Source organism: Leptosomus discolor, chromosome 1 (assembly GCF_034619465.1).
Source record: "Leptosomus discolor isolate bLepDis1 chromosome 1, bLepDis1.hap2, whole genome shotgun sequence".
Lineage (NCBI taxonomy): Eukaryota > Metazoa > Chordata > Aves > Leptosomiformes > Leptosomidae > Leptosomus > Leptosomus discolor.
The window spans coordinates 86037474-86062818 of NC_141391.1; the positions used below are offsets into that span (position 1 = coordinate 86037474).

A 25345-nucleotide genomic window follows, 5' to 3' on the forward strand; every position below is an offset into this window, starting at 1 on the left:
AAAGCCTTTATTCACAGATATGAATAAAGGAACATTCTCATATTGTGTTAAAAAAAAGACAGTATACAAAACCCAAGAAAACGCCCAAGTTTAGCATATTTTAGGCTTCCTTAGGAAATCAGAAGTGTCAATTACACTGTTGATGTAAGGAAGTTTCTGACTAGAGTTAATGCAAGTTAACCATCTAGCATCAAGAACAATGTGCTACCTCTCTCATCTGCTTTCATGACAGACTGACCCAAAGCAAGTGCTTAAAGTTTAAGAGTCAGTACAAAAGCCTGGACAAATCCCAGACCAACGTGTTTCCACAGCCCATTCAGTTTTTCCAGGCTCCAAGGTTCAAAGGAAATGCTAATGATTCACAGTCCCACATGTGGCTCAGACACAAGGTCCTCTAGCCTCTGTTTGGCAAAGGGGTCTCTGAAGGCAAATTTTTGCTTGGAACTCAACCAGTTCTGGGGAGCAAATGGGCTGTGAGACCTAGCACAGCCTGATCTCCTGACAAATTTACTGCAAGGTAGTAGTCAGCCACAGCAAAAATCTAAAATGCTTTATAATAGCCTTATGGATCTTCTTATATGACCGTAGGGAAATCACTTATTCTCCATGCCCTAATTTCTCATTTTGAAAAGAAGCACTGAAAAGAACAATATTATCTTAGAGTTGTCAGGAGGATAAAGCAAGAAACAGCTGAGGCAATGTGACTGCCCCAGCAAGACATACCATGGGAAAAAGCCACAAATAAAGATTCTGGGCAAACACAGCTCCTTTGTACACTGAACACCTGAGGGCAACCGTACAAACTCCAACTAAGGGTGTGGGATCCAGAGCCATAGGTTCAACTGGCTGCTCTGCCTGGGGACAACACAAGTCTTACTTCCCAGACAAATGCTAAGGGAAAAAAATAAAAAGGAGTACTTCTAAGGCGCAATAATCTCAACCTTTAATGACAAATAAACAGGGACCGGAGCTTGTGTGTACAATCCCAGCCCCCGAGATGAAGAGTCATTCCCATTTCTTCACCTTCCATTGTGAAAGTATGTTTTAAATACCGGATTCAAGCAGGAGAAAGGCTGAGAGCTAAACCATCAGAGAAATGTGTTTGTCTGATAGTGAAGAAACTCACCCAAAAGTCTGATTTTAACTCTCTGCTTGAGATTATTTATCTGAGCCTCAGTCTGTTTCATCCCACCAAACACCATAGTCTCTACACTACAAGAGCTGACACCACCACCACCATTAGTGGGCTTGCTAATCAAGCCTTTAATTTCCTTTCAGTTATATTTGCCTGAATTGAAACCTTATGCATCAAGCAAAAATAAAACTGTTTGTGCTTTTGTTTGAGTACGAAAAGATGGAAAAATTCTAAATTCAATTCTATTCAAAACAATTATTTTCTTTGGAAGCTGAACCAAAAGAACCCACTAATTATTCACATGTATTCTAGCAAGACTATTTTACCCACGTCCTCATCAGCATACAGTTTCCTCCTACGGCAAGTATAATACTCATCATGGAAGTATCAATCCACAAAAAACTTTAGACTTCTTTGCTTATTCTCTGCTGCAACATTTACTTTTTTTCTTGCCAGTCTAAAACAAAATGAAAACAAATCCCAAAACAACCCTGAACAACAAGCCACACTCCAAAACCACTTTCAAACAAAAACTCTACAAGAAAACACTCCCACCATTTCATTCTATAATTCTTCATTTTATTCTACTGCAGCTTTACTCTTCTTCCTTACTGCTCACATGCACAGCTAGTTGTCATGTGCTACATTAACCTAAGCCACGTTTCCTGCTTCTCAAAATACATCACGCAGTTTTTTGATAAAATGACAGGGAGTGTTTGCTCACCCGCTTCTCAGCAACCTGTTTGACAAGCCGATGAGAAGGCAAGAGCTCAAGAACATCAGAAACCCACTGGAGTCTTGTGGCTTGCTGTCACCTGGACTAGCACTCTGCTTCAGGAGCGGTCAACAACACCAAGTTCCTCAAATACAGGGCTACAGAGTTTGTTTCTCTGAATCCAGGCCTTGGGAGCAAGGCCAGGTGCAGAAGAGCAATTCCTTTTTGCACAGAATTTTTGAATGTAAACAAACCACAACTACATAAAGATTCTGAAATTTCTCTCTCCTCTGTGAAATAATGATTTTCAACTACATTGTCACAGCCCAGATATGCCACTGGCCTATGATTTAGTCCCTCACAATAAACAATCACAAAGAGAATACTGGCAATGCACATCTCAGTGCCCTTTGTTCAAGAAAATTGACTTGTCTAAATTAAGTACAGCAAGGTATTAATAACGTAACAAACTTTCATCTATCTTGCAAAAGCAAAGCAATATGGGTTTCAAAACTACCTATGTGCAATGCCATTACACCTCTACTACACAGCAGTGAAGCAGCATCCATTTTGTGAACAAACTCACGGGAACACATACGCAAGGCTTACTATAGTTCTGCTATATGCAGGTCTGGGTGCTGCTTTTTCAATACTGTTACACGGCAACATCTTTATGAGGATTTAATTGAACTTGTATTCCACTAATCATCTTTCACATCTGGTGTTAATGTAAGGGGACTAAAGTAACACAAAGTCTTTTTATCGTGAGTGATGGAATTATGAATTGATGTGCTAACTGCTATATAGAATATTTCCTAGTTTAGAAGGAAAAAAATGTCAAGCAGCAGCTATTCCGTTTGAGAAATAGAGATAATTTATCTGTAGACCTGTCATTAATACGTAGCAGAAATAAACCTATTCCATAATAGGGGACATAGGTGGATGAATACTGACCTAAGATATTGCTACAGTTCTGGGGAATGGGGGAAGGGAAGAAACAGTAACTTTAACACGTGGAATCACTTGCCTGGAAGCTAAACAGATTAGTTTGAAACTTTTCATCCACTTGGTTAAGGCATTAAGAACACAAACACTATGTGTGGATAAGATTATGCAAATGAATTGAATTAATAAACCTGATATTTCACTCGTCCTGAGTTTAGTTGACAAATGTTTGGCTACAGCTGCTAAATGAGTTGCATGAGCTCTACTTAGTATAAGAATCTAACTGTACTGTGTATATGTAATTTAACATTGCTATTGCTAAATTCTAACTTAAAGTATGGTTCAAATCATCCTTGACCCTGAGTGAGATAAATCACCAATACTCTCTTAGTAAAGGAGTTCACAAGTATGTTCTCAACTGTGCGTAGTTACAGAAGTGATATAAACTCATTGCAGCTGCTTCAGTTCTGCCCTAGCAGTTAGCAATCAAGTGAAGAAACAGAAGAAACAAAGCATCTTCACATACCAGTTATCATTTCCCCTCCATGATGGCCAGATTTCAGAAATCCAAAGACCGTTTTGGATTGATAGGCACAATCCACACAAGCCTGTACAGACTGCTGAAGTACAACATTGACAGGACCTGGTCCAAAGTGATCTGGAAGCTGCTGAACTTTCTTCTTATCCAGGTGAGGCCCAGAATTTCCATGCTTGTTGACATAAACACACACTGAAAAAGAACAAGCCATATTTACTGCCAAGAAACTAAGACATGTTTCCAAATTAGAACTGCATGCAGTGTTTTTAGTTTTAATCTTGATGAAAAGAGGTACTGGTCAACTCCAGAAGCTGAACATGCATAAATACTTTCAGAGCATGCAAAAAGTGCGCACTCTATCTTCTATCAAGGTTCTCCTGCTTGAGTTCTAAACCCGCTTCCTTCTGCTCTCTAACACCCTTCTCTACCTCACTAATATAGCAAAGCTGTCATATTTGTGCTTATCTTTTAACTGATCTCTGTTCATACACTAGTTCCAATAGACTAAGAATTACTGGCAGGTGCTCTAAACTACCAAGACGTGATTCTAAAAAACCGGCCTTATCAAGTTACTGCCCTAATTTTTCTCCTATTTGAGAAGCTGCAAAGACAACCCCATGGTATATATCTACCACTGATGCTCATTCTGATTGCCTTTACTTGGTCTAAACAGTCTAGGTTGTTCCTTTCAGTGTAAGGCTATACAAAGATAAAGCCTCCATTTTGTTGTATTACAGCACAGCCTGCACGACATCAGAATATCATGTGGGGTTTTAGCTACATCTATTCCCATTTCATACATTAAGGAGTGAGATAGCTATGAAAGAACTGTACAGTTTCCTTCTTCAGACAGGAATAAACTGCCAGGTCTAGCAGATCTATCAAAAGCCCCCGTGCTCCAGCACTTCTGGTTATAATGCAGGCATCAAAATACTCATTCTGCAAAGTAACACTGGCACCTACAAATATCTTTAAAAACCAAGGCAGCTGGATAATGATTCACAGTAATAAATTTGCAGCACATTTTCCATAAAATGACACTACTAGTTTACTTGAAATGGAGGCAATTTCATGCTAAAAATGTCATTAATTTTTTTTTTCTTTGTCTTTTACCTGTGGATATAACTGTTGCAGTTGCACCAGACAAACTAATTCCATCTTTAAGTATCTGCGTAGTGCCACTGTCACCCTCAGGAGAAGAATGAGGAGAAGGAGGTGCAGGAGTCAGTTGTTCTGGTAAGATTTTTTTCTGTTTAGAGAAAAAAACCCAAGTCAAAACACTTAACGTTTTTTAAGGAGTTTGCAAAACCTTTCTGCTGTCAGTCACCATCTTACTGAATGTGCGTAGCTGCTTATTATAAAAGTACTACACACAGCAGAGAAGATAAAGTCCAGGAAAGGAAGACCAGAAACTGTCAGTCTGCATTTACAGCTACTTAAATAAGGCAGTGGAAGACAAATGACTTAAAAAGGAATCCACCTCTATCTAAAAAGTGAGAAAAGAATGAGCTTTATATAGTAATTCATGACCCTTCTAAATTTTAGGAAGCACAGAAGAGGTGTTCTGTGTTATTTTCCTGTCCATACCTTTCCAATCATCTGCATTTATCACAACTCAAATCAGTCAGCTGGGCTGCGCGTATATTCCCATACAAAACTTGAGTCACATTTAGGTGTCAACTTTACAGTGCACCTAGATTTTTTCCTCAGCTAGTTTCAGAGGGGCTGAAATTCTCAAGGAATTGCTTTCAGGAATTGGTGCTTTAGACAAGATATCAAATAAACCAGCAGTTAAAATCCAGTCATGTGAGTTACCAAACACTCTTCCTTTCCCAGCCCAAATGTATTTGCAGCTAACTAGAGCTCACAGCACGAATATTTAGAAATTGGTCAGTGTCCATTACCTTCCACCTGAGGAACAGAGAATTCTGTTGTAATCTGGTTTGGAGCGGGGTTTAGAAGAGACATGCGCAAGGAAGGCATTTCTAATGTGCTTTGACATGCCGTGAAAACACGTGGAAATAAAAGAAATAATGAATTGGAGAAAAGTTCATCACCCCTCCCTTCACCATTTATTCTTGCATGAGAACAGATTACGTTCTCATTCTCTTACCTACCAAAAAAATTAGGAACATAAGAGATTACCCAAGGTCTTGACACTGCTGAAGGCAGCAGAGACTTGGCTACTCATGTGGTAGGGATTTACTGCTAAAATTGATCTACAGTGAAGTGAAAATAGAGTCAAATTGCTAAGGGAGGCTAAGCCCTCTTCCACTTAGCAGTATTCATCCTTTACACTTTTAGAAGCAGCAAATTTTCCTAATAATATATTAAAAATCATGCAGAAAGCAATCAAAATATACACTTTCCTGAGAGCGGCAGTGCTTAACTTCTTCACAACACCTATAAAGAATAAATCAACTTCCTGATGAAATCCAGGGCACTTAAAAGAGAATTTCTGTGCCCTTTACAGTTCAGAGAAGATAGGTTTGGCTAGAGAAACTACTTGACAATATGGCACTGGGTGGAATCTCCATGAACGTAAGGAATAGACTGCCAAGGCTTGGCATTGCATTGTGAATGAGATGAAGTGGTTCAGGTCAGACACCGAACCAAGCAGTGATGTATTACTTGTCAGGAATTGCCTATGTATCTTAACGCTGGGTGACAGAAAGGTCTCTCTCCATCCTTAATACAGAAAACAAAAATGCACTTGAGCTTTTGATCTGAATTCTGACATTCCTGAAGGCCCCTCTGGAGCAGGGACTCTTGCGGGGGGCAGCTGTCTGTCACCAGGCTGCAAAATACGGGTGGTCGAGTTGAGTGGAAAGAGGAGGAAATGGGAGAAATGTAGGCACAAAAACAAAATACAAACACTAAATCATAAGGCAGAGGAACTATCCACCCTCCACACTAACACAAAGGAGTGGTGAGGCTAGTCAGCCTTTTCCTACCTTCTCCTTCAGAAGGAGGAAAGATCATGTGTTTTGGAAAGACAGCACGTTATGCTTACTCAGCTGAGGTTCTCATTTTGCAACCCCAAACTGACAAGCAGAAAACTGCAATCCCAAAGCCATGTTGTTTCACAAGGCAGGCCATGTTCCCAGCAGGGCTCAGCACGTTTCCTTGGTCAGGGTGTCGCCAGCTGGCCCCTGCCAGCTGGGAGGGCACACCAGCTCCGTTTGCCTGCAGAGAGCACTGCTCACAGTCTGGCACCACATGGCCAACTTAACAGGCTTTACCCTGACACTTAAAAACTCTCTTCTTGTGGGGTCGAACTTAGGGCTGTGATCCACACACAGACCAAGGCACCTCCTCAAGAAATTCTGGAAGGAATTCTTTGCGTTGTTATGCAAAGTGTACTTTTAAAAATCATGAAAGATATGTAATGGATTTCTTCTTCATTATGACAGAGTGAAAAATACACTGCAAACTGGGGGAAGGCAAACGGAAAACAAAACCCAACATGCATCTCATACTTACGGAGAAGCTTAGAAAACTTTTAAATAAAGGAGAAAAATGACACAACAGATCAACATGCCTAGCTATATAATAGAAGTTAATACATGCACAATAATAAACATGGCAGCATAACAAACTTAAAAGGGCAAAGAAAGTCAAACAACTCTATGGAGTATCAGGCATAGACCAATCTCCCCAAATACACAGGTTTCAAACTATCACAGACAGCTCACACGTGAAGCACAATTACTTAGCCTGAAATCTGGAGGGTTTGGGGAGAGGGGAGAGGGGAGAGGGGAGAGGGGAGAGGGGAGAGGGGAGAGGGGAGAGGGGAGAGGGGAGAGGGGAGAGGGGAGAGGGGAGAGGGGAGAGGGGAGAGGGGAGAGGGGAGAGGGGAGAGGGGAGAGGGGAGAGGGGAGAGGGGAGAGGGGAGAGGGGAGAGGGGAGAGGGGAGAGGGGAGAGGGGAGAGGGGAGAGGGGAGAGGGGAGAGCTTTCAAATCTCTAGGCACATACCATGCATTATATTTGTGTATGTATTGTGAGGTACATGGGCTGTATGTCACTCCATGTCAGATACACCCTTGTCTGTGCAGAACACCAAAGCAGCCATTTCCTCTCTTCACCTTTATGCTAACGGGTGTAACAGTCCAAAAAGGAGCTTGTGCATATGTATAACATCTTGGCAATTTAACCACATACCAAAAGCAATAACAACCTTCCGTGGATTCTCAAAAGGAGCTAATTTTTAAAGCTTTTAATGCAAAAATTAATCTAGTAAAACTCCTAAATCAGATATATCAAACTTAGATTCTGCAAAACCTAACTCTTAGTTGCTTAGTCCCACAGAGGATATCAGGATTGTGTACTGCAGATTCACTGCCTCAAGACAGGGGTGTCAGCAGTAACCCCCATTCCCCAAGCAAATCCTCCCAAGTGACAAACACAGTGCTCCAAGCAGACACTTTCAGACACCCAGCATTTAGAGGCCAGAAGCCTCCTCTCTGGGTGAGATGCCTCCAGCTATTCTTTCAAAGGATACACACAAAGCCTCTCAATTTTTTTTCAGGAGACACAGAGGACAAAACTCTTTCACGAAAGTGTTCATGCTGCCATACCCAAGTACGTCCTTAAGATATGAAAGTCCTGTGTTCAGTGCTCTCCTTTAAAACCCCCAAGATTTATGGAGAACACCCCATCCACTAGCTGAGTCAGGACAGGAGCACCTTTGTCCTCTTTAATTTGTGTCTCTGTGCACTTTTATACACCAAGCAAGAGAGAAAGCTGAAAAACACTTGCATCAGTAGCCTACCAGTTTGGATGCCTGACTGGAAGGGACAGGCAGAGGAGACAGCGCTCATCTTTCAATTTCTGCTCCCCGGAATAATTTCTTACCTCATGGTCACCATTTCAACAAAGTGCCTGCTCCAGTTTTGTGCTAGAGCCTTCCGAGTACACTCTAACAATGTTACTTCACTAGCACTTTATACTGATCAGCACTGTCACTGAAGGGAGAAGTCCCACCTGGGCCATTACTCCACCCCTTTCCGCACATCACCAGCAACAGATCCCATAGCCCACAGAGATCCAGACTGGAGGAGAAAAACCCCAAAAGTTTAACTTTTGGAAACTCAGGGGCAGGGGGGAGAGAAAAAAAACAAAACAGAAAAACCATTGCCCCCCCAACTCCCCCACTGGTGCTAATGCAAAGGAGGGAGGAGCACAGGGACATACACAAATTGTCTGGAGATTGCTACTCCTCTTTGACAGCCTGCCGTGGGTGAGCAAGCCTCAGAAAACAGGCTGTACTTCCACAGCAATTCAAATTGCCCTAAAACTGCCCTGCTGTGATCCTATCCTTCCCTACAGCAGCTGTAGCTTTTGTGCTTTTTTGGGGTGGAGCAGACAAAGAAGGAAGTAAGAGGGATGGATGCTGGGTTAGTTGTCTTGCCAGTTTAGCTCCCTGAACCAGCTCACCCTGGGACTGTTCATCCACCAGTGCTGGTATCACGTGGGAATGGTAAGGGCAGGGTGCTGTTACAGAAGTGCCGATTTCTACCTGATCAAACGGCTCCAGAGGAGCTAAAGCTGGAGGCAGCTGCCAACACTCCGGGTCAGAAAAGCTCAGCAGGGAGAAAGGGAAAAAGGCATCATGTCTTTCAGACCAGGGCAGAATTAGGCCCACACCTAGAGAAACCTGTTGCATGGAAAGAAGCTTCCTCCTTCATGCTAGTACCTCCAGGATTAGAGGGTATCTAAGAGACTCGCTTGGCAAATCCAGCTGTATACTCAAGATGCCGAAATTCTGCAAGCCCTCACTGTTCCTAATGCTTTGTTTCTGAACACAAAACCAAAAAATTTAAAAAAAATAAAATTACACAAACTATATCTATATGTATGGTTCAGTAACAAAGTAACTCAGACGAAAAAGCCTAAAGGCTTCCCTGGCTCTTGGAATTTTACTGGCTATTCCAAAACAGTATTTTTCAACACCAACAACTCACCCATAAATAAATTAGTAATCTTGTTCTGGAATAAAATAATCCACAGAAGCTTGTACTGAAATATTCCAGAATAGGTATTCTAGACTTTCTCTTGTAATCAATTACTGAAAACAGTAAAGCCCTGAAGGCTGAAGAGAAGACAGAAAATTAATAAAAAAATCTCACTACAAAATTTTGCAATATAAAGTAAAGTAGTAGATAAGGACTAACCTTTTTTCCAGGTTTTAAACTTTTTTTCCTTGTTTTAAGGTTTTCAGTATGAGAGGTGGTTTTTGTCAGGGGAATATTTTTAGGAGACCTGCCCTTCTTGGGAACTGCAGACTGTCCAGGGGGTTTGCCCCGACCTGGTTTCCTGCCCCGTTGCGCTGGTACTGGAGCAGATTTCTGTGGAGACTGCATTGAACGCCGGGTCACTTTGGAAGGGGAAGATTGGATTTTTGCACTGCTCTTTGTAATGGAAACTGAGGAAAAACAAAAACAAAAGGGAAGGGGGGGAAAACCTCAAAATGAACGATGGAAAGCAACTTTTCTAACAAAGGCTTAAAAAAAATAAAAATGTAGTGCACAATTTACATTGTAAAATAAATATACTTGGTATTTTGAACTTAAGTGGTTGGCATGAAACTATATAACTTCATTAGAGCCAAAGAGAGAACTCTTTATACCCATTCTTTTAGAGGGACTTTCCTAAGAGAAAAACATTCCAATAAAAATAAAAAAAAGAATTATTCCACTCACCTTATAAATGCTTCCCATGATTTAATTATGATAAGATATTTATAAAGTGCCATTCATCAAGAAGGCCTTCAAAATACTTCACAAATTATACGGCCCATAATACATCTGTCCTCCTCTAAGAGCTGTTTCCATGATTACAACACATGCCCACTACTTCTAGGGAGCTACAAACCAATTTTGAACAGCAAAGAAAATCATCCCACTGAAGAGGAGAAACTGATGATAGGCAAAGTATCATTAATGAGCATTTGTCTGAGATGCCAGTTTATAAAGTTAAGTTCACATAACTATACCCATATTTTTCTACCTGGAGCCACCCAGACTTAAAATTTTATTTGGAAGAAAAGACTTCCAAAAATCAAACACAAAGTATCATTTTTATTCATTCTTTACACTGAAGTGGTTCTCTGGTGAATCTCCATCCTAATACATAATTGATCCAATATATATATGATGTGACTGTATCACAATCTGGTGTGAAGCTGCAAGATGTAATCAGATTTCATTGAACTTCCTAGTTATCAATCTTTTTCCACCCAACTCACTCTTCTCTGAAGTAATAACCATTATTTTATTTTAACATGGACAGACTAAAAAAAACACCAGAAGGATGCCAAACAGAACCTACGGATAAGGACGTATCCTCAATGAAAAGATGTACTGCACCATGCTACGGCAGCACCTGTGGCCAACAAAAAGCAATTACTAAGTCCAAAAGTCCAACAAATACTCTATTTTGCTGGCCTGACTGCTGGCAGGCAGATGGATGCGTAAGTTGCAGAAGAGGTAAGTAGGAGATGAAAACGGGAGATGTCGTGACATCGAACCACTCTTGTTGTGAGAGGTATGGGAAAGGAACACGCAACGTATTTGAAATCATTTGAAGCCTTTGCACTAAAATTAGATGGCTTTCAAGTATCACACTGACCCTACCACAGCCTTTTGCATCTCGCTGATGGTGAAACTCCTGTAATTCACCCTAACCTCCAACACTACGAACTTCATGTGACAGAACTTAGAAGTATTGAAAGTTAGGGTTCAAACGGGCTTTGACTGTGTCAGTCACCAGTGCCTGATCCAAAGCACTATTGCAGACTGAACGCGAAGCATAGGCGGTTGCTAATAGCTAATTTCCTGGATTTTTGTGAATCTGGAAAATTTCTTCTCCTAAAATATTAGTATGTTGAGGCTTTCTGGTAAGCAAATAAAACACAAAACAAAACTCAAAGATACATTTGAAATGAAATATTGAGAAAAGAACACTCCTCCAAAAAGTAACTACAAAAGATTGAGTAATAGTTTCAACGTCTAGCTCTACAAGTGATATTCACCTTAACAGTCCAGCACTTAACTTTACAACTGTTACTTTAACTCTGAATTTGTATTCAGGAGTTAACTGTTACTAAGTATTTGCAACAGAAGATGTCACAGAAAGATGAAATACACACTGCAAACAGACTTCTTATAAAATACAAGTACTACTGACATATATTTTTAAAGCTGTAGGAGCATTTACATACATTGCTATTTGTCTGATTCGGTTACTAATCTAATAATACTAAATGGCAGTTCAGAAGAAACCTCTTCATTATGGCTGGTTGTAATCCTAATACATCAAATACAGACATGATAACTCCAGGCATCTGAGAACGACCACCTTCTGGATGTGCAAAGTGATCACTTTCCTTCTATTTATGTATGCCAAAACTTATTTTCACATGCAATAACAGCTTAAAGTAAAATGAACAACATTTTAACCAAATGCTGGCATAGCATTACTTTTACACCTCCGAACTGCTGAATGACAGCTCATGTTAAGCTGTACATCTGGAAAACAAAACAATATCAACTGTATACTGTACAAGACAGTACTACGTAGTGTGTCCCGTATTATGCTTAAACCAATGTAAAATGTAGCTATTTTTGTTTATTTGTGCCACACAACTACCTGTTTAACAAAACAATCATGACCTTGTAAAGAAATGTAGTTCCACAAATTCTTTGTGCCTCTGCCTGTGCTGTAATCTAGGAAACGCATTTCTCTTCTCCCACAGTAAAGACATAGCTAAGGTTAAATACACAGCTAATTGCAATGTCAACAGGTTCTAGGAGCACAGGTATGAGTTTCGAGACACTGGGCAATCCCTACTCCCTTCCAGAAGGGCATTTACCGGACAAAGAACAATGCAAACAACTCCAACCACTTCAGGCTACCCTCTTGAACCACACACATCCAGTACCCTTATCTCAGCATCTTCCTACCTGTATACGCCAGAGGACCAAATATTAGTAGCATTAACCATTAAGGGAGTGGGGTGGGTCAGGTCCCACTTGGTGGTTTTCCTTCTGCTTAAGGCTGAAGCTGCTGTTTTCAATAGGCAGGACTGCCACAAAGCCCATGCTGCCTGGGCAGCCTCCCGGAGATAGCAGCAAATGAGGAGGCTGCTATTTGCATTTGTTGATTTAAGAGAGGATGGGGGGAGCACAAGGGAGTGGGAGACTGCTAAAGCAATTCCCATATTGTCTGCAGGCTGTATTGACAGTGATCATCAGTCACCTGCTCATACTTCCTTCGCCCTGGCCTTCAGAGGGAGACCAAAGGTTACGCTGGGTCACAGGATCTGGAGGGAAATGAAAAGACATGCAAAATCGAGCTGCCAACCCACTGCATCTGTAGACAGAGTTATCCCCACCAGGCCACATGTTCCAAAAACTAAGACATTTTAATAGTCTCATGAGAACTTGTTAAAATATAACGATGAAGAGAATAGAGAGGAAAAATGCCAAGCTCTGCTTGCAATTACTGCAGTATTTAGCTGGGATATTTACAACCAAAAAAGCACATTTGCCTTTTCAGGATGCTGCTTTGCATCACAAAGGCCTTCTCATTTGCACAAACAAAATCAAGCATTTGTGTAGTGTTGCTTTTCTACACAAATATCCACTGCTGCAGTTTCAGGAGTGGGATGCATCGCATGGCATTCTTTCCCAAGTCTCTTATTTACACCCAAAAACTGCACTGGCATCCTCAGTAACTGAAGAGCAGAGACCACTCTACAAAAACATGCTTTACCATAGCAATGTTAGCAACTAACGGCATTTTCAAAGTTCACAAAGCTGTAGTTATACTGTTGTGTTAGTGAGTGCTATAGGTGACTACCTTCACGCAACACACAAACAGCTTTCACACTTTCAACTATTGCTCATTCGAAACATTCTCATTCTTTTCCCCAAACCATTCTGTGGGAATCCCCACACCTATAAACTTTGTACCCAATGTATGTAAGAGAAACCCCAAATCCAGCATCTCGGAATTCACAGCCTAAGGATGCACTGCCACAACTCAGTCCTCATTCACACAAGCAGATCCACTGGAGCCAACCGAGCTCATTTGCATGAGAAGGACATGAAAGATGAGACTTTAGATGACGGCCAAATTCTGCTTGTAGAAGCAAAAAAACTGCCCAGACACATGCGGGACTGCAAAATTTCACCCCAGAATATTATCCCCAAGATCTCTTGCCAGAGTTAAGTCAGATATTTAAGACAACTGTGAAATTTGAAGCTACTGAAACCTCCAGCTCTTGGGAAGGGAATGGGGCAGATGACAGCTCAGAAGCCTGAATTCTCATGCAATTCTAATTAGTAAAATTCCCTCAAATAATCCACAGTGACTGTTTCACTCCATGTTTTTATGGAAAGCAAGGGGGGGAAAAAAAGGTTCAGATTTGTAATATTTAAACATTAGAAATCTACTATTCAGTTAGTGTCACAGAGCAGCAATTACAAGACAAGATTTTAAAAAGCTGAAGTGAAAGGTAGGGGCCCATTTTGCCATACTTTCTGTGAACACAGCATTGCTACCTTAGATGAAGGTGCCAATTAGGACAGTAAAAACAGTAATTCAGTGTTTAAACCAGCATTTCTTTCAAGACAGAAATGATTCTATTTGTACCGCAGTATTGTTCCTATGCCCCCACTGAGACACAAGCCAAACGTTCTGAGAATCTAAAAACCTGGCCTTTCTCTCATCTACAGATTAAAAAAATGAGGCAAAGAGATTTAGCAATTTACCCTAAATCCATGCGAGCATTCCACAGCAAAAGTAATGGAAACATACCTCCCGAGTTCTAGCCTGGGATTTTAACTATAAAATTAACCTTCTTTAATACAGTAAGTTATTATCATGATAGTTGTGACAACTGGCAAAGGAGGTGGAAAAGATTAGCAATTTTTCAAAGCAGCTTACTGCCAAGGATTATAAAAATTTATGTCCTTATGTCTCAATTGAACAAGAGAATCATACAAAAGCATAAGTATATGCCACCTCTTTCTATCTGTATTTGGATTACTTCTGGTTAAGAGGTAGCTGCAAGATACTAATCAATATGTTGCTATGATACAAAATCAGTTCTAAGTCATCATTTTGCTACCTAAAAAGCAACACTGCACTTGGAAACTTCAACATCCACCTTGGCAAGACACGGACATTGTGGCTTGCAGTTTTCTTCTTTCTAGATTTTAGTTTCTGCTACCAGTACACCAAAAGGAAAAAAGAAAAAAAAAAGTCTCTTCTGTAAGAAATCCTAGCCTTCCTTTCACAGTCCTGTACGGCAAAAGGGAGGGCTCCAATCAACCTAATCAGAGGAAAGCAAAGCATTTTTTTCCTAGTAACTTCTCCAGGCAGCATTGTAGCATATTTGGTCCCTCACCCCTACCCAGTGTCCCACATTTTCGAAAACTAGGCAAGCCAGCACCTACAGAACACACCTGTGAAAATACTAATTAAGTTCCATCAAAGTTCCGTCAAAACTCACTGCTAATCAAACTAACACACATCACTTCCAAAAAAACCCAACTTTTAAGAGCCCATCTGGGGCACGGGGCATGCAGCAGTAGGGGATACAAGCAAAACAAAAGACAGACTCCTGGAAAGATCCCTCTAGTCAATCTCCAGAAACAAAGAACTGTGAAAAGCCGGGTTCTAGTCTCACCTTTCAAAAAAGCATTGCCATCGCAACCACATCAGAAAAAACCAAACCAAACCAAACCAAACCAAAACACACTGTATTGTTGATAAGCTGAGAAGGAAGAGAGCAAGTAAATAACCGATAAACTATCAAAGCAGCACAAACTTGAGTTACCTGAGGACAGTTTAGGTGTACTGATGATGAATCTGGCAAAGTCTAGCTCTACACATCAGGTAAGAGTTTTAACATCCTGATTCTTCACCCCATCATTACTGATTCTGCCCAGGTTTTGCCATAGCATCAGCAGGATGAAAGGTAGGCCCCAAATGAAACAATAAAATGCAAAAAGCTTCAGGGGAAGAAAAAAGAAACGCAGAGTGTGGTTAGTGCAATGCACAATTTGTTTTGTCTCAGTATCTGAATGACAGCACTGATATTCTTAACATAGCTTACATGTACTAACACAGATTTGGAAAAAAATCCAATCCTATCCACTAGTTGAGCAACATGACCCCTTTTGACATTAGTATCCACAAGACCTGAAACAAGAGCAAATAATAATAATAATAAAAAAAAAATTTGCTGTGTAAGAGCCAAAAATACAAGTCTTGGAGTACTTCCAACTTAAAAGAAAATCACAACTACCTTATAAATAAACATGGTAAATTGGTGACGAAACCAGACTTACAGTAAGGTCACAGCTTTGGGAAAGGCAAAACCTTTATTTTTTCTTAAGTGATTACTGCCCTGCAGCAGCACCATCCAGGCCTTGCTGCAAGATGCCAAGAAACATTAATACCAAATAAAAAAAGCTTAACATGTGAGAGAATGTGGCAAATCAGATTTTAGCCTGAAGCACCGAGGAGTTTTTCATGTACAATTCTGAAGACAGCATAAATCTGCTTACTGTATGTGCCTGATTTAACTACTGTGACCTGCTTGTGAAGAGAAGCTGGCTGCAATGACAGAAAAATGAAACCTCCAGCAGTATGAAATTGTACCATTTCAGCATTTGTTTTTTTCTTTAATGAAACTTAAGAATTACCACGCTTATTTGATTTTTTTTTTTTTTTGGCTACTTTAAACAATGCAGAGTCTTTTAACAGATCTAACTGTAGCTCTGTCTAAAGTTTCAACACTTCTTTTGTTTCATCTGCAAACTGTATATAGAGTAGTACTTAAGTTTATATTAACGTTGCGCATTTGTATACAACTCAGCTGAAAACACAGCACAGCTATTTTGACATGATTTCACTATCAATAACAGAGAAGTGCATCTCCAATAGCTAGCCTGGAAAAATCTGCACAAAGTAAGCATTGAGAACATGTCTGAAAATTAAATAAAAGTAAACTAAGAAATCATAAACCAGACAAACAAGATACTTTTTAATTTCTGCTTGAGCCTGTACTACTCTTACTGCTGCAGACAGCTTTTGAAGGAGACTTTTAACATAACAGGCTGATTAGCGTAATGAAAGAAGATTGCTCTCACTGACAAAAAGCACACTGAATTGGGAGAAAAGCAATGAGGGGACACACGATGTGGAAGGGAGTGAGACAGAGGGGAAGGAGGGAAGGAGGACTAAGGATGAGGGAAGGAGGACTAAGGATAAAAGCTACAGTGTGTCACTGTTTTTATTTAGATGACTACATCATCTTCCTTTGGTCACTCAAAATCTCTCCTGTACAGCGCAGAGAGCAGTTCCTCCTTCATGAGTTCTTGCATCACCTTTATCTGTCAAAGATCCAGCTTCGTAAGACTGGGGGGATCAGGGATATATAGAAACCGATCCCTCTCCAGATGCTGTTCACATCTAAATGATAGATACTACTTTATACCGTAATCAATCTTCGCGGGTAGAACTACTTATCATTTCCCATGTGGCTTGTCCCCAGTTCTTTTGTTTTCTCTCTTTTATGGAAAAGGTTTTACTTCTATTATAAATAAAAAGGTGGGTTGCCTAAGTGACTGCCATTTACATGTGATGACTAAACAGTAAAATGAATTTAAATAGAAACAGCAAACAGAAACTGCTCTGACAATCTCCATTCACCTGCCATCTACTTCAATCATAAGCTTCAGATACAAACAGCTACAGCGCAGTACAATAATATTCTTAGGCATAGTAACGGCCTTCTATTATCCAACTGAGTAAAATAAAAATTACAGTCTATGGTGGTTAAATAGAAAAACATAGTATGTTTGGCCCAGAAAAAGAGTTAATAAAAAAACATCCAAAAGATATCAAACTTAAAAAGCCTTTTTAAAGCATGTCAAAAGCAGAAGTTATACGGACCCAACAGATGATCAAATTTCAGAATGAGGAAATGTGGAAGGTAACACTAAAGCAACAAGATTAAATTGGGTTTTTGCATTCATTCTCACTCCAAGGAAGCTCATCACATCAGTTCCCAGATCAGGACCCCTCTTCACAGGGATTTGAAACAAGTTCCCTGACATGAAGTACGAGTAGTAGAGGTCAGGAAACAGTGATAAAATAAGCAGTAGAGAGTTGGTAGGACACGCAGCACTTAGGAGTTTTAAGGAAATGAAAAGATGAAATGTCCAACCTACTGATGGTGCTGCGCAAGTTTGTTCTTAAAATCGCCTCAAGTTCCAAGACTTAAAAAGGTGGTTAATGCGATGCCAACACTCCAGCCAGCAACGTACGGACAGGACACCTGATGTTTGTTCTGGCTAAGCTGCTAAAAACTCTTGGACAGAACAGAGGCAGTAAACCTAAACGTAAATACAATGCGTTGGGGGAGAACCATTGTAGCTTTTGTAGAGAAAAGTCACATCTCACAAATCTATTACTAATTTTTTTAAAGGAGTTGATCAGTAAGCAAGTAGACGATGGAAAGTCAATTGACATAGTCTATGGATTTGCACTTGACAAGATCTCACACCATAACCTCTTAAAAAAATCCTTAGCTGGCAATGGATACGAGGGAATGCTCCCATGATCCTTCTAAAGAATTTCTTGGAAAATACCAAACAGCAGCCAGGAAAAACGGGTATGTTTCCACAGTCAAGAGAAGACTAGAGAAATCCTGGTGAGATCTCTGCTTAGGCTTGTGCCATTTAATTCATATATGATCTAGGACAAGAGTAAAGCATGAGACGGCAACAACTGCTGAACAATTATTTGAGTCAGTAAAGATGTACAAAAAGATCTTGTAAAGCTGAGCAGTTGCTCAGCAGAGGAAGTAACGTGAAAGCCAACGTCAAGCAATCCAAAATAATTCAGCTGCTGTGATCGACGATGAGCTATTAGCTGACGCATACAAAAATGACATCTTAGAATTAAAATAAATATTTCTATCACAGTATTAGTTCATTGCCAAAACTCCCAAATACCAATTCACAAATAATTCTAGAAGTAAAAGAAAACAAAACAGAAACCACCACTATGCCACTAAGTCTTAAGTATCTTGTGCACTTCTGGTTCCAGTGGCTCAAAAATGCCATAGCTGAAATGGAAACAGTATGGAAGAACAAGGATGATCAGAGGAATTAAACTGATACCATAAGAATGAAAAATGAAACAAGAGGATTTTACAAGTTTGGAATACAGATAGGTGAGGGAAGCTAGAACATAGGTGGTTATCACAATGGATACGGAGAAGGCAATTAGGGAATGACTAATTACCGTCTCTTCCCATACAAGTACTGGAAGTACAAGAAGTTACTTCAGTACAAGAACATGAGGACAACAAACGAAACTACCAGCAAGAAAAAGGGTATCTCCTTTTCCACAGAACATATACTCAAGTACAGAACTCCTTACTACAGGATGCTGTAGGCGCTAAAAGTTCAGACAGCTCCAAAATATAACCGAACAAAATAGATCAAACTTCTCCAGGAGGCACTTAGCCCAAAAGCATTATTCTGGGCTTGGGAGGTGCTGGATTGTAGATGGCCAGATATTAGAAATACTTCTGCAAACCTCTTATGCTTATGCTTTTCTTCAGACATCTGCTTTCAGCAATTGCTGGAGAAAGCCTGCTAGAGCAGATGAGATTGATCCATCATAGACATTATCTTGCCAACTTTTTTCACCAGTTATAGTCCACAACTATATTCCTGAGTGACAAGACATCTCTAAAAGCACTTAAGTGACCAAGAGACACAGAAAACAATCTGCTGCATCCTTAAAATACTAACCTTGGGCCAGCAGGCCAAACCAACGTCAAGCACTGTTGTCAAACCATACATAACAAATCACTACTATCAGAGATATTCCTAAGGAAACAAACTACAACATTAGCTAAGTACAGCTTCTGCTAGTATAAATATTCAACACTACATTTCATACCACTGTACACATACCCTGACAGCCAGCCAGGTCCACTTAAGTCACATTTTCTGATAAGGACCAAAGACAAAACATCAACATGAAGATTAAGGCCTGAATGCTAAAAAGACTTCATCCGAAACAACTTTTCACCTACCTTCTCCATTTTATCTTCTATTAATTGCATCTTAATTCCTGAGCTTATCTGTTTAAAACCAATGCAAGTCACAGAAGATAATAGCTATAAAAACTAAATACACTACATAATCTGGTCTGAATAAATTTACCCATATCTAAGAGGCCTGTGTTTAAACTGTTTTTTAAAACAGAGGACCTACATCCTCTCTGGGCATCCTAAACGGCTAAGGCAGTAAACAGCTAAAATAAAATCTTACCCGATTTTTATATTGTCTCCATTACTGCATTTCATCTCTCTTTCAAAAGGCTAAATTAGACCCTAAAATATAAGTCTCATGGCACGAAATTATTGTCCTAGGTACGGATGAAACTTAAAGCATCCTTTATCACTTTCATACTTAGATTACAGGATATTGGGTTTGCTTGTTCACTAAAATTTGAGGGGTTTTTTTCAGTCTTTAACATATTTACATGCTTTCAGGAAAGGCAATGACAAAAATCAAGAATACTTCTCATTATATTCACTCTGAAATCTAAGCCACACTCAGTCAACTATTTCCACTTTCTGTTGCGGTAATTCAAGGCAGAAATACTAAACTAACCTGCAGGAAAAAAGTCCAGGCCAGAATAATATTGTAATATTTCATATGAATCCCTTCAGTGTAGTATCTGCCATACCTTCTTCCTTAACAGGAGCAGTCAATGTTAATGTGACTTAATGAAAAATCCTGACAACATTATCATATTTCTGAATTGAAATGACTTGATTACACTCTCCTTGAAGCTATTATTTACATCTTAATAAAGGACTATCATTACAGTTCTTTAATGGCTCAAAAGCCATCAAATAACAGTGAAAAACATAACCTGAGAGCAAAAAATACTTCATCTAGCTATGTAAATTTGACAAGTGTGTCTAACATGCACAAACAGCACATAAAAAATAAGAACATGAAGCAAAATCAAAAGAACAAATTCTTTATGCTTAGAACAGGGGGAAAAGGAGCACACAGAGTTTTAATTAAACTGCAGTTAACTTTGGGCTCACTTTTTGAATCAAAAATAATGAAATCCCCAGCCTGTACCTTTCTGTCCTCAGTTTCTACCACATGTCCAAAATTCTCAGTTTTGCCTACAAGTCTGTAAGAACCTTGCTTCAGGTTCTATTAATGCCTAAAGTGTTCATGTTTTTCAAAACAGAGAAAAAAAACCCATAAAAATACCTGAGGAGGTATTTCAAGCCTTCAGCAAATTTGAACATACTCTAGAATTTTGTTTGGTTTATTACCTGAACAACCGGAATACATAATCAACTTAGGCAGTGAAACTGAAGTAGACTAAACAATTTAATAATACTTCTTTCCAGAAGATGCAACTGGACTCAGCAATCTAAACTGTCACAAAAATATCTTCTAAAAAACTCTACTTTATTTACACTGCCTCTTTTGTATAAAGCCATTTTATTTCACCACAATTAACGTAATTAACTTACCATAACAACACATCTCATTCATGATTTCTCAAGACAAGGTCAACCTTCTGAAGAAGCTGAGAAAGATGCTTTACAGATTGCGAGCACAGAGACATTAAAACTGAGGTCAGCTTGGTACCTATTAGAAAACTTCTGATCGAACGTAGGTTGTCCTCACCTGACTTTCCCCCGCCTTCTCACTGCAGGTTTGTACTGGCAGATCACCCTGGACCCACCAGTACAGCCACACACATAGTTGGCCCCTTGCTGAAATCCACCAAAAGGGACTACTGCAGACAGTAACTACAGACAGGCAGGTGAGGGCAAGGATGCAGAGCTAACCTTAACTCATTTCAGTTAGATTTTCCATATGGTTCTTGATCTGGTGGCAAAAGATTGAGTAAAAACAATGGGGATGGAGAAGGCAGGAAAAAGGACTGATTTCTTGCCTTCTTGCTCCTGTTCCTTTGGTAATTCCAGTGATGGTTCTGTGATACTGGTCTACTCATTCATTACTCACCTAACATCAGCTGTGAAAATGTTCACCATGAGAACAAATTATTCTGGTCAAGAATATTAACGTCATTAATTAAAATACGATTCCCCTCTTTAAAAACTTCTCCTCCTGTCAAATTTGAAGGGAGCGAGGATAGAAGAGCTCAAACAGTTTGACAGAAAAGCCTTACACTACAGAAACAAGAGGTCCCCAGAGTATCAGAGGGATTACATTCAGGGATATCCCTTTTTCCCATTTCCCTTCTTTCTAAGATAGATAGCCATGCGTTAGAAAGCACAGTGGCCATTAGTTAAAGGGACTCTATAACCCTATGTACAAACATCCTTAAAGACATGAGGATGGCAGCATTCAGAATAGGCAGCTTCAATACAGAATTTGTGAGTATGAAGGAAGAAATGCTAAATATATAGTTTAAACCTTCAACCACCGCAGACGCAAAGACTACTTTCTTAGCAGTTAGCTTAATATAAAGTCCTGCCAATATATTAGTATCACTAAACAGGAGCATTTAACTATCTATAATACAAACATTAAATCTAATTTAAGTCCAAGATTCTTCACAAGCACAGAGAAATTAAAGACTATCAAAAGCTCTCCTAACAGTATTAAATAAAACTGTTCTCAGAGTTACTATGAACAGACAAAAATTGTTTCCCAGAAACTACCCTATTAGCTTTAAACTACATAAAGAAAATTTAACAACGTTTCATCCACATCAATTACTCGCAAATCAAATCTTCAGTCTTATCTGCATACAGCCAGCTGGCTTTTAAAATTCTGCTGTAATTGAGAGGAAAAATAATTAAGCAATATTATTAGTCATCTTACCATTGTTCCCTGGTGGTTGTAATGCATCTCCTGTCAAGCTACACCATCCAACTGGGAAAATATCTCGAGAATCACATCTGCACCAATAGTCAAATGCTCCTCTCCAGCCATCAAACGTAACAAAAACTTCGTCTCCTTTAACGTCTCCAATGGTTGCTGGGCAAATCAAGTATGGGTTCTTTCTATCTATAGCTTCAAGTTTCATTCCAACTTTAAAGCAGTTTGGCACAGGTTTTGGTGGTTCCTACAAAAGTAAGAGTGGTAGAATATTTTGTATTTCTATGGCCTCTTAAAAAAAGAGGAAAAACCTCTATTCTTCAACATCCTTACTTCTTACACTCATCACTCTCAAAAAGTTATAGTAGACATTCAAGGAAACTTACTCGTATTTCAAATTTGCATTTGCTCTTCTGTATTATAAAAATCTATATTCTATTCCGAAAAACAGAGCTGGGATAATTAGCAAAATTCTCCATGACAAAAAGAGCCTGCTAAAAGTATTTACATAAGCAACAGGTTGTACCCAATATACGTCTCGGCAGCAAGACAACAAAGACACTAAAATGAAATTACTACATGCTAATAAAGAACAGAAGGTTTGCAGGGAACGGGTATTTCTGGGGACTGATAACTGTCTGATAAAAGCTTCACCTCCCAATCAATCCATGAAAAATTCATTAGCATTGGACATTATTTATAGGCCTCTGTTAATTCAGTTGGCCTTAGATCAATTCCAAGTGCACAAAAGGAAAACCAAAATCAAGCCAATGTGACCAGCGTAAGTGTACCCCCACAGCAGGAACTGTAACCCAATCAAACTTGAATTACCACCTCAGCCTCAGGAACCTCATCATTCAAAAGCCATTTCAGATGCACTGGTAGGCTAACACATGGAAGCGTGCCTCATCATGCCTGAGAAAATTTATATAATCTTATATAAAAAAAATATATATAATTACATAAAGTTAACATGCAAGCAATGTGATTGCAGGTCTGAAACTAACTGATTTGCTGACGTATTTGTCAATGTCACTCTCAGTATCAAAAATGAAGTCGCTCAATGTGACAGCAGGGTTTTACCACCTCAACAAAAAATTGAACCAACAAGTCATTTTAATATTACTGTTGTTTTTATTTAACTTTTCACGTTTCACAGTAACTTACTCAAGAGTTAGAAAATGAAACAGCTTTTTCTGCTATTTTCAACTACTTTCTCACTACATTTTAAATGATGAGTATGTGCTCAATTAAAATGTTTAACAAAACCTTTCCAAGCACCACTGTATTCCAATGGTTGTTATTCCCCATTAATTTTTTTTTTTTTTTTTTTTACTCCTGTGCACAATCACATGAATATGGTGCTGTTAAGAAATGTGATATGCATTGTATCTTAAATCTCTATTTTTTTTCTAAATAATACACCATACTTTAAAGTCTCAACTCAGGAAAAGAGACAGCCATCTCCATGGCGCGTCCAGAGCGCCTCCTGTCCAGCTTTGTAGCTTGTCAATCCAGTTCAAAGTAATTTTAAATAATAGTCTTGCCTTCCCGTGCTGCAGACAACAGGGTAATATCTTGGCTTCCTCATTAAAAAATGTAACCATGGATCAATTGGTAGGAAGCTGTTTACTAGCAGCCACTTTCTTCTTACCTTCTTAAAGAATGCTGCAGGTGCCATTTCAGCTCCATTGAGAGTTCTCAAGAGAAACATTGGCCAAGAAGATGCATTCATCTGGAACCCTGAGTAACAAACGGACAGCCCTACTTTCAGTTTATAAAATAAAATAGGAGGAGAAGGATATAAAGTCTGTTTTACTAATGTCTCATTCCCTCTATATTGTACTCGGCCAAAATAAAAGTAGCCAAGAAGGAACAAACAGCGTCACTGTTGGTGCAGAAAGCCATGCAATGCATTTCCATTCTGAGTGACGTGCCTGCAGAACCACTCATCACAATTCGTGATATTACAGATAAACATCTAGGGCCTAACAACATGCAAGTTCTAGAACAGGAGATCATAAGGCTGTCCCACACAGGCCCTGGTCCAGTGAAACTCGCCCAGCACAAGCACCTAGCTTACTGTTCAGGTCTGCTTTTTGCCCTCATTCTAAACTGTTATCTTCTGCTCCAGCTTCCTTCATTTATTGAAAAGATGTCTTTTTATGTTTGAGACTCTTCTAATTCTTTCACGAGACCACAGACAAAAAAAAAAAGAACAATTGGCTCTCCCTCATTAAAATAAATAAATAGCCTTAAAAAACCAAAAAACACATAACAAGAACAAAAATACGATTATTTTAATAAATGCATGTATCTTATTGGAAAACAAATTGGAAGGTGATTCTACTTTAATATTCTTCATTACAAGTGAATAAGAAGCAGAAACAATAATCAAATTGGTTTAGATGAACTGCCTAATTCAAGCAGAACTAAGGTTTGGCTGAAAACTTTCTCATTCCAGATAATCTTCCCTCAGAATCAACTACTTTCCACCTAAAAACCAAAACAAAACAAAAAATCCTTTTGGTTTCTGTGCTTTCCAAAGAGATGTTTTAAAGTAATGAGCAAGATAACAGACATAGTGGACATTTTTCCTGCGTCTCTAGCAGTTATACGTCTGGCACAGTTCTAAAGAAAAACGGACATAATACAGCAAATTGGAAATTTTTCCACAAAGCAAATAGTATCAGAATCTGCCAGGAACTGATGAGTTCCCTCATAACTAAGCCTCAACAATCCTCTTTAAAAAAAATGTAACTAGAAAAGTGGAACATATCTGCAATTCTTCATCAGTTAAATCATTAAGTCATCTAAAACTGGATTATATGCTATAATTGTTCTTTAACAAGTAGCTTTAAGCTATTTTCAGTTGAATAAACAGTTTTCAATTTGGAACTACCTATGCAACACCTAAATGAATACAAAGCTCATACTTGACAAATGATGTCATACTTTGAGGACTGCTGAGCTGACTATCAGTCCTGGTTTCATACCAGAGTCTTTCTATAACCTAAACACATGTGGTTACCAAAACCAAATATTCCTAACCAGCTAGCCCAGAAAAGACATATACACAAGACAGAGGAAT

At 39.2% G+C, this 25345-nt stretch overlaps 1 protein-coding gene across 1 annotated transcript in view; it reads right to left on the minus strand.

The window, feature by feature from the left end:
- The window catches only part of SCML2 (Scm polycomb group protein like 2), a 72107-nt gene that overhangs the window by 12825 nt on the left and 33937 nt on the right, over positions 1-25345 (minus strand). Inside the window, exons 9-13 of the mRNA XM_086464784.1 lie at positions 23909-23997; positions 22258-22501; positions 9508-9758; positions 4447-4582; positions 3322-3525 (exon numbers count right to left, since the gene is read on the minus strand). Of these exons, the coding sequence (XP_086320910.1) occupies positions 3322-3525; positions 4447-4582; positions 9508-9758; positions 22258-22501; positions 23909-23997 (924 nt within the window). The remainder of the gene's footprint in view (positions 1-3321; positions 3526-4446; positions 4583-9507; positions 9759-22257; positions 22502-23908; positions 23998-25345) is intronic.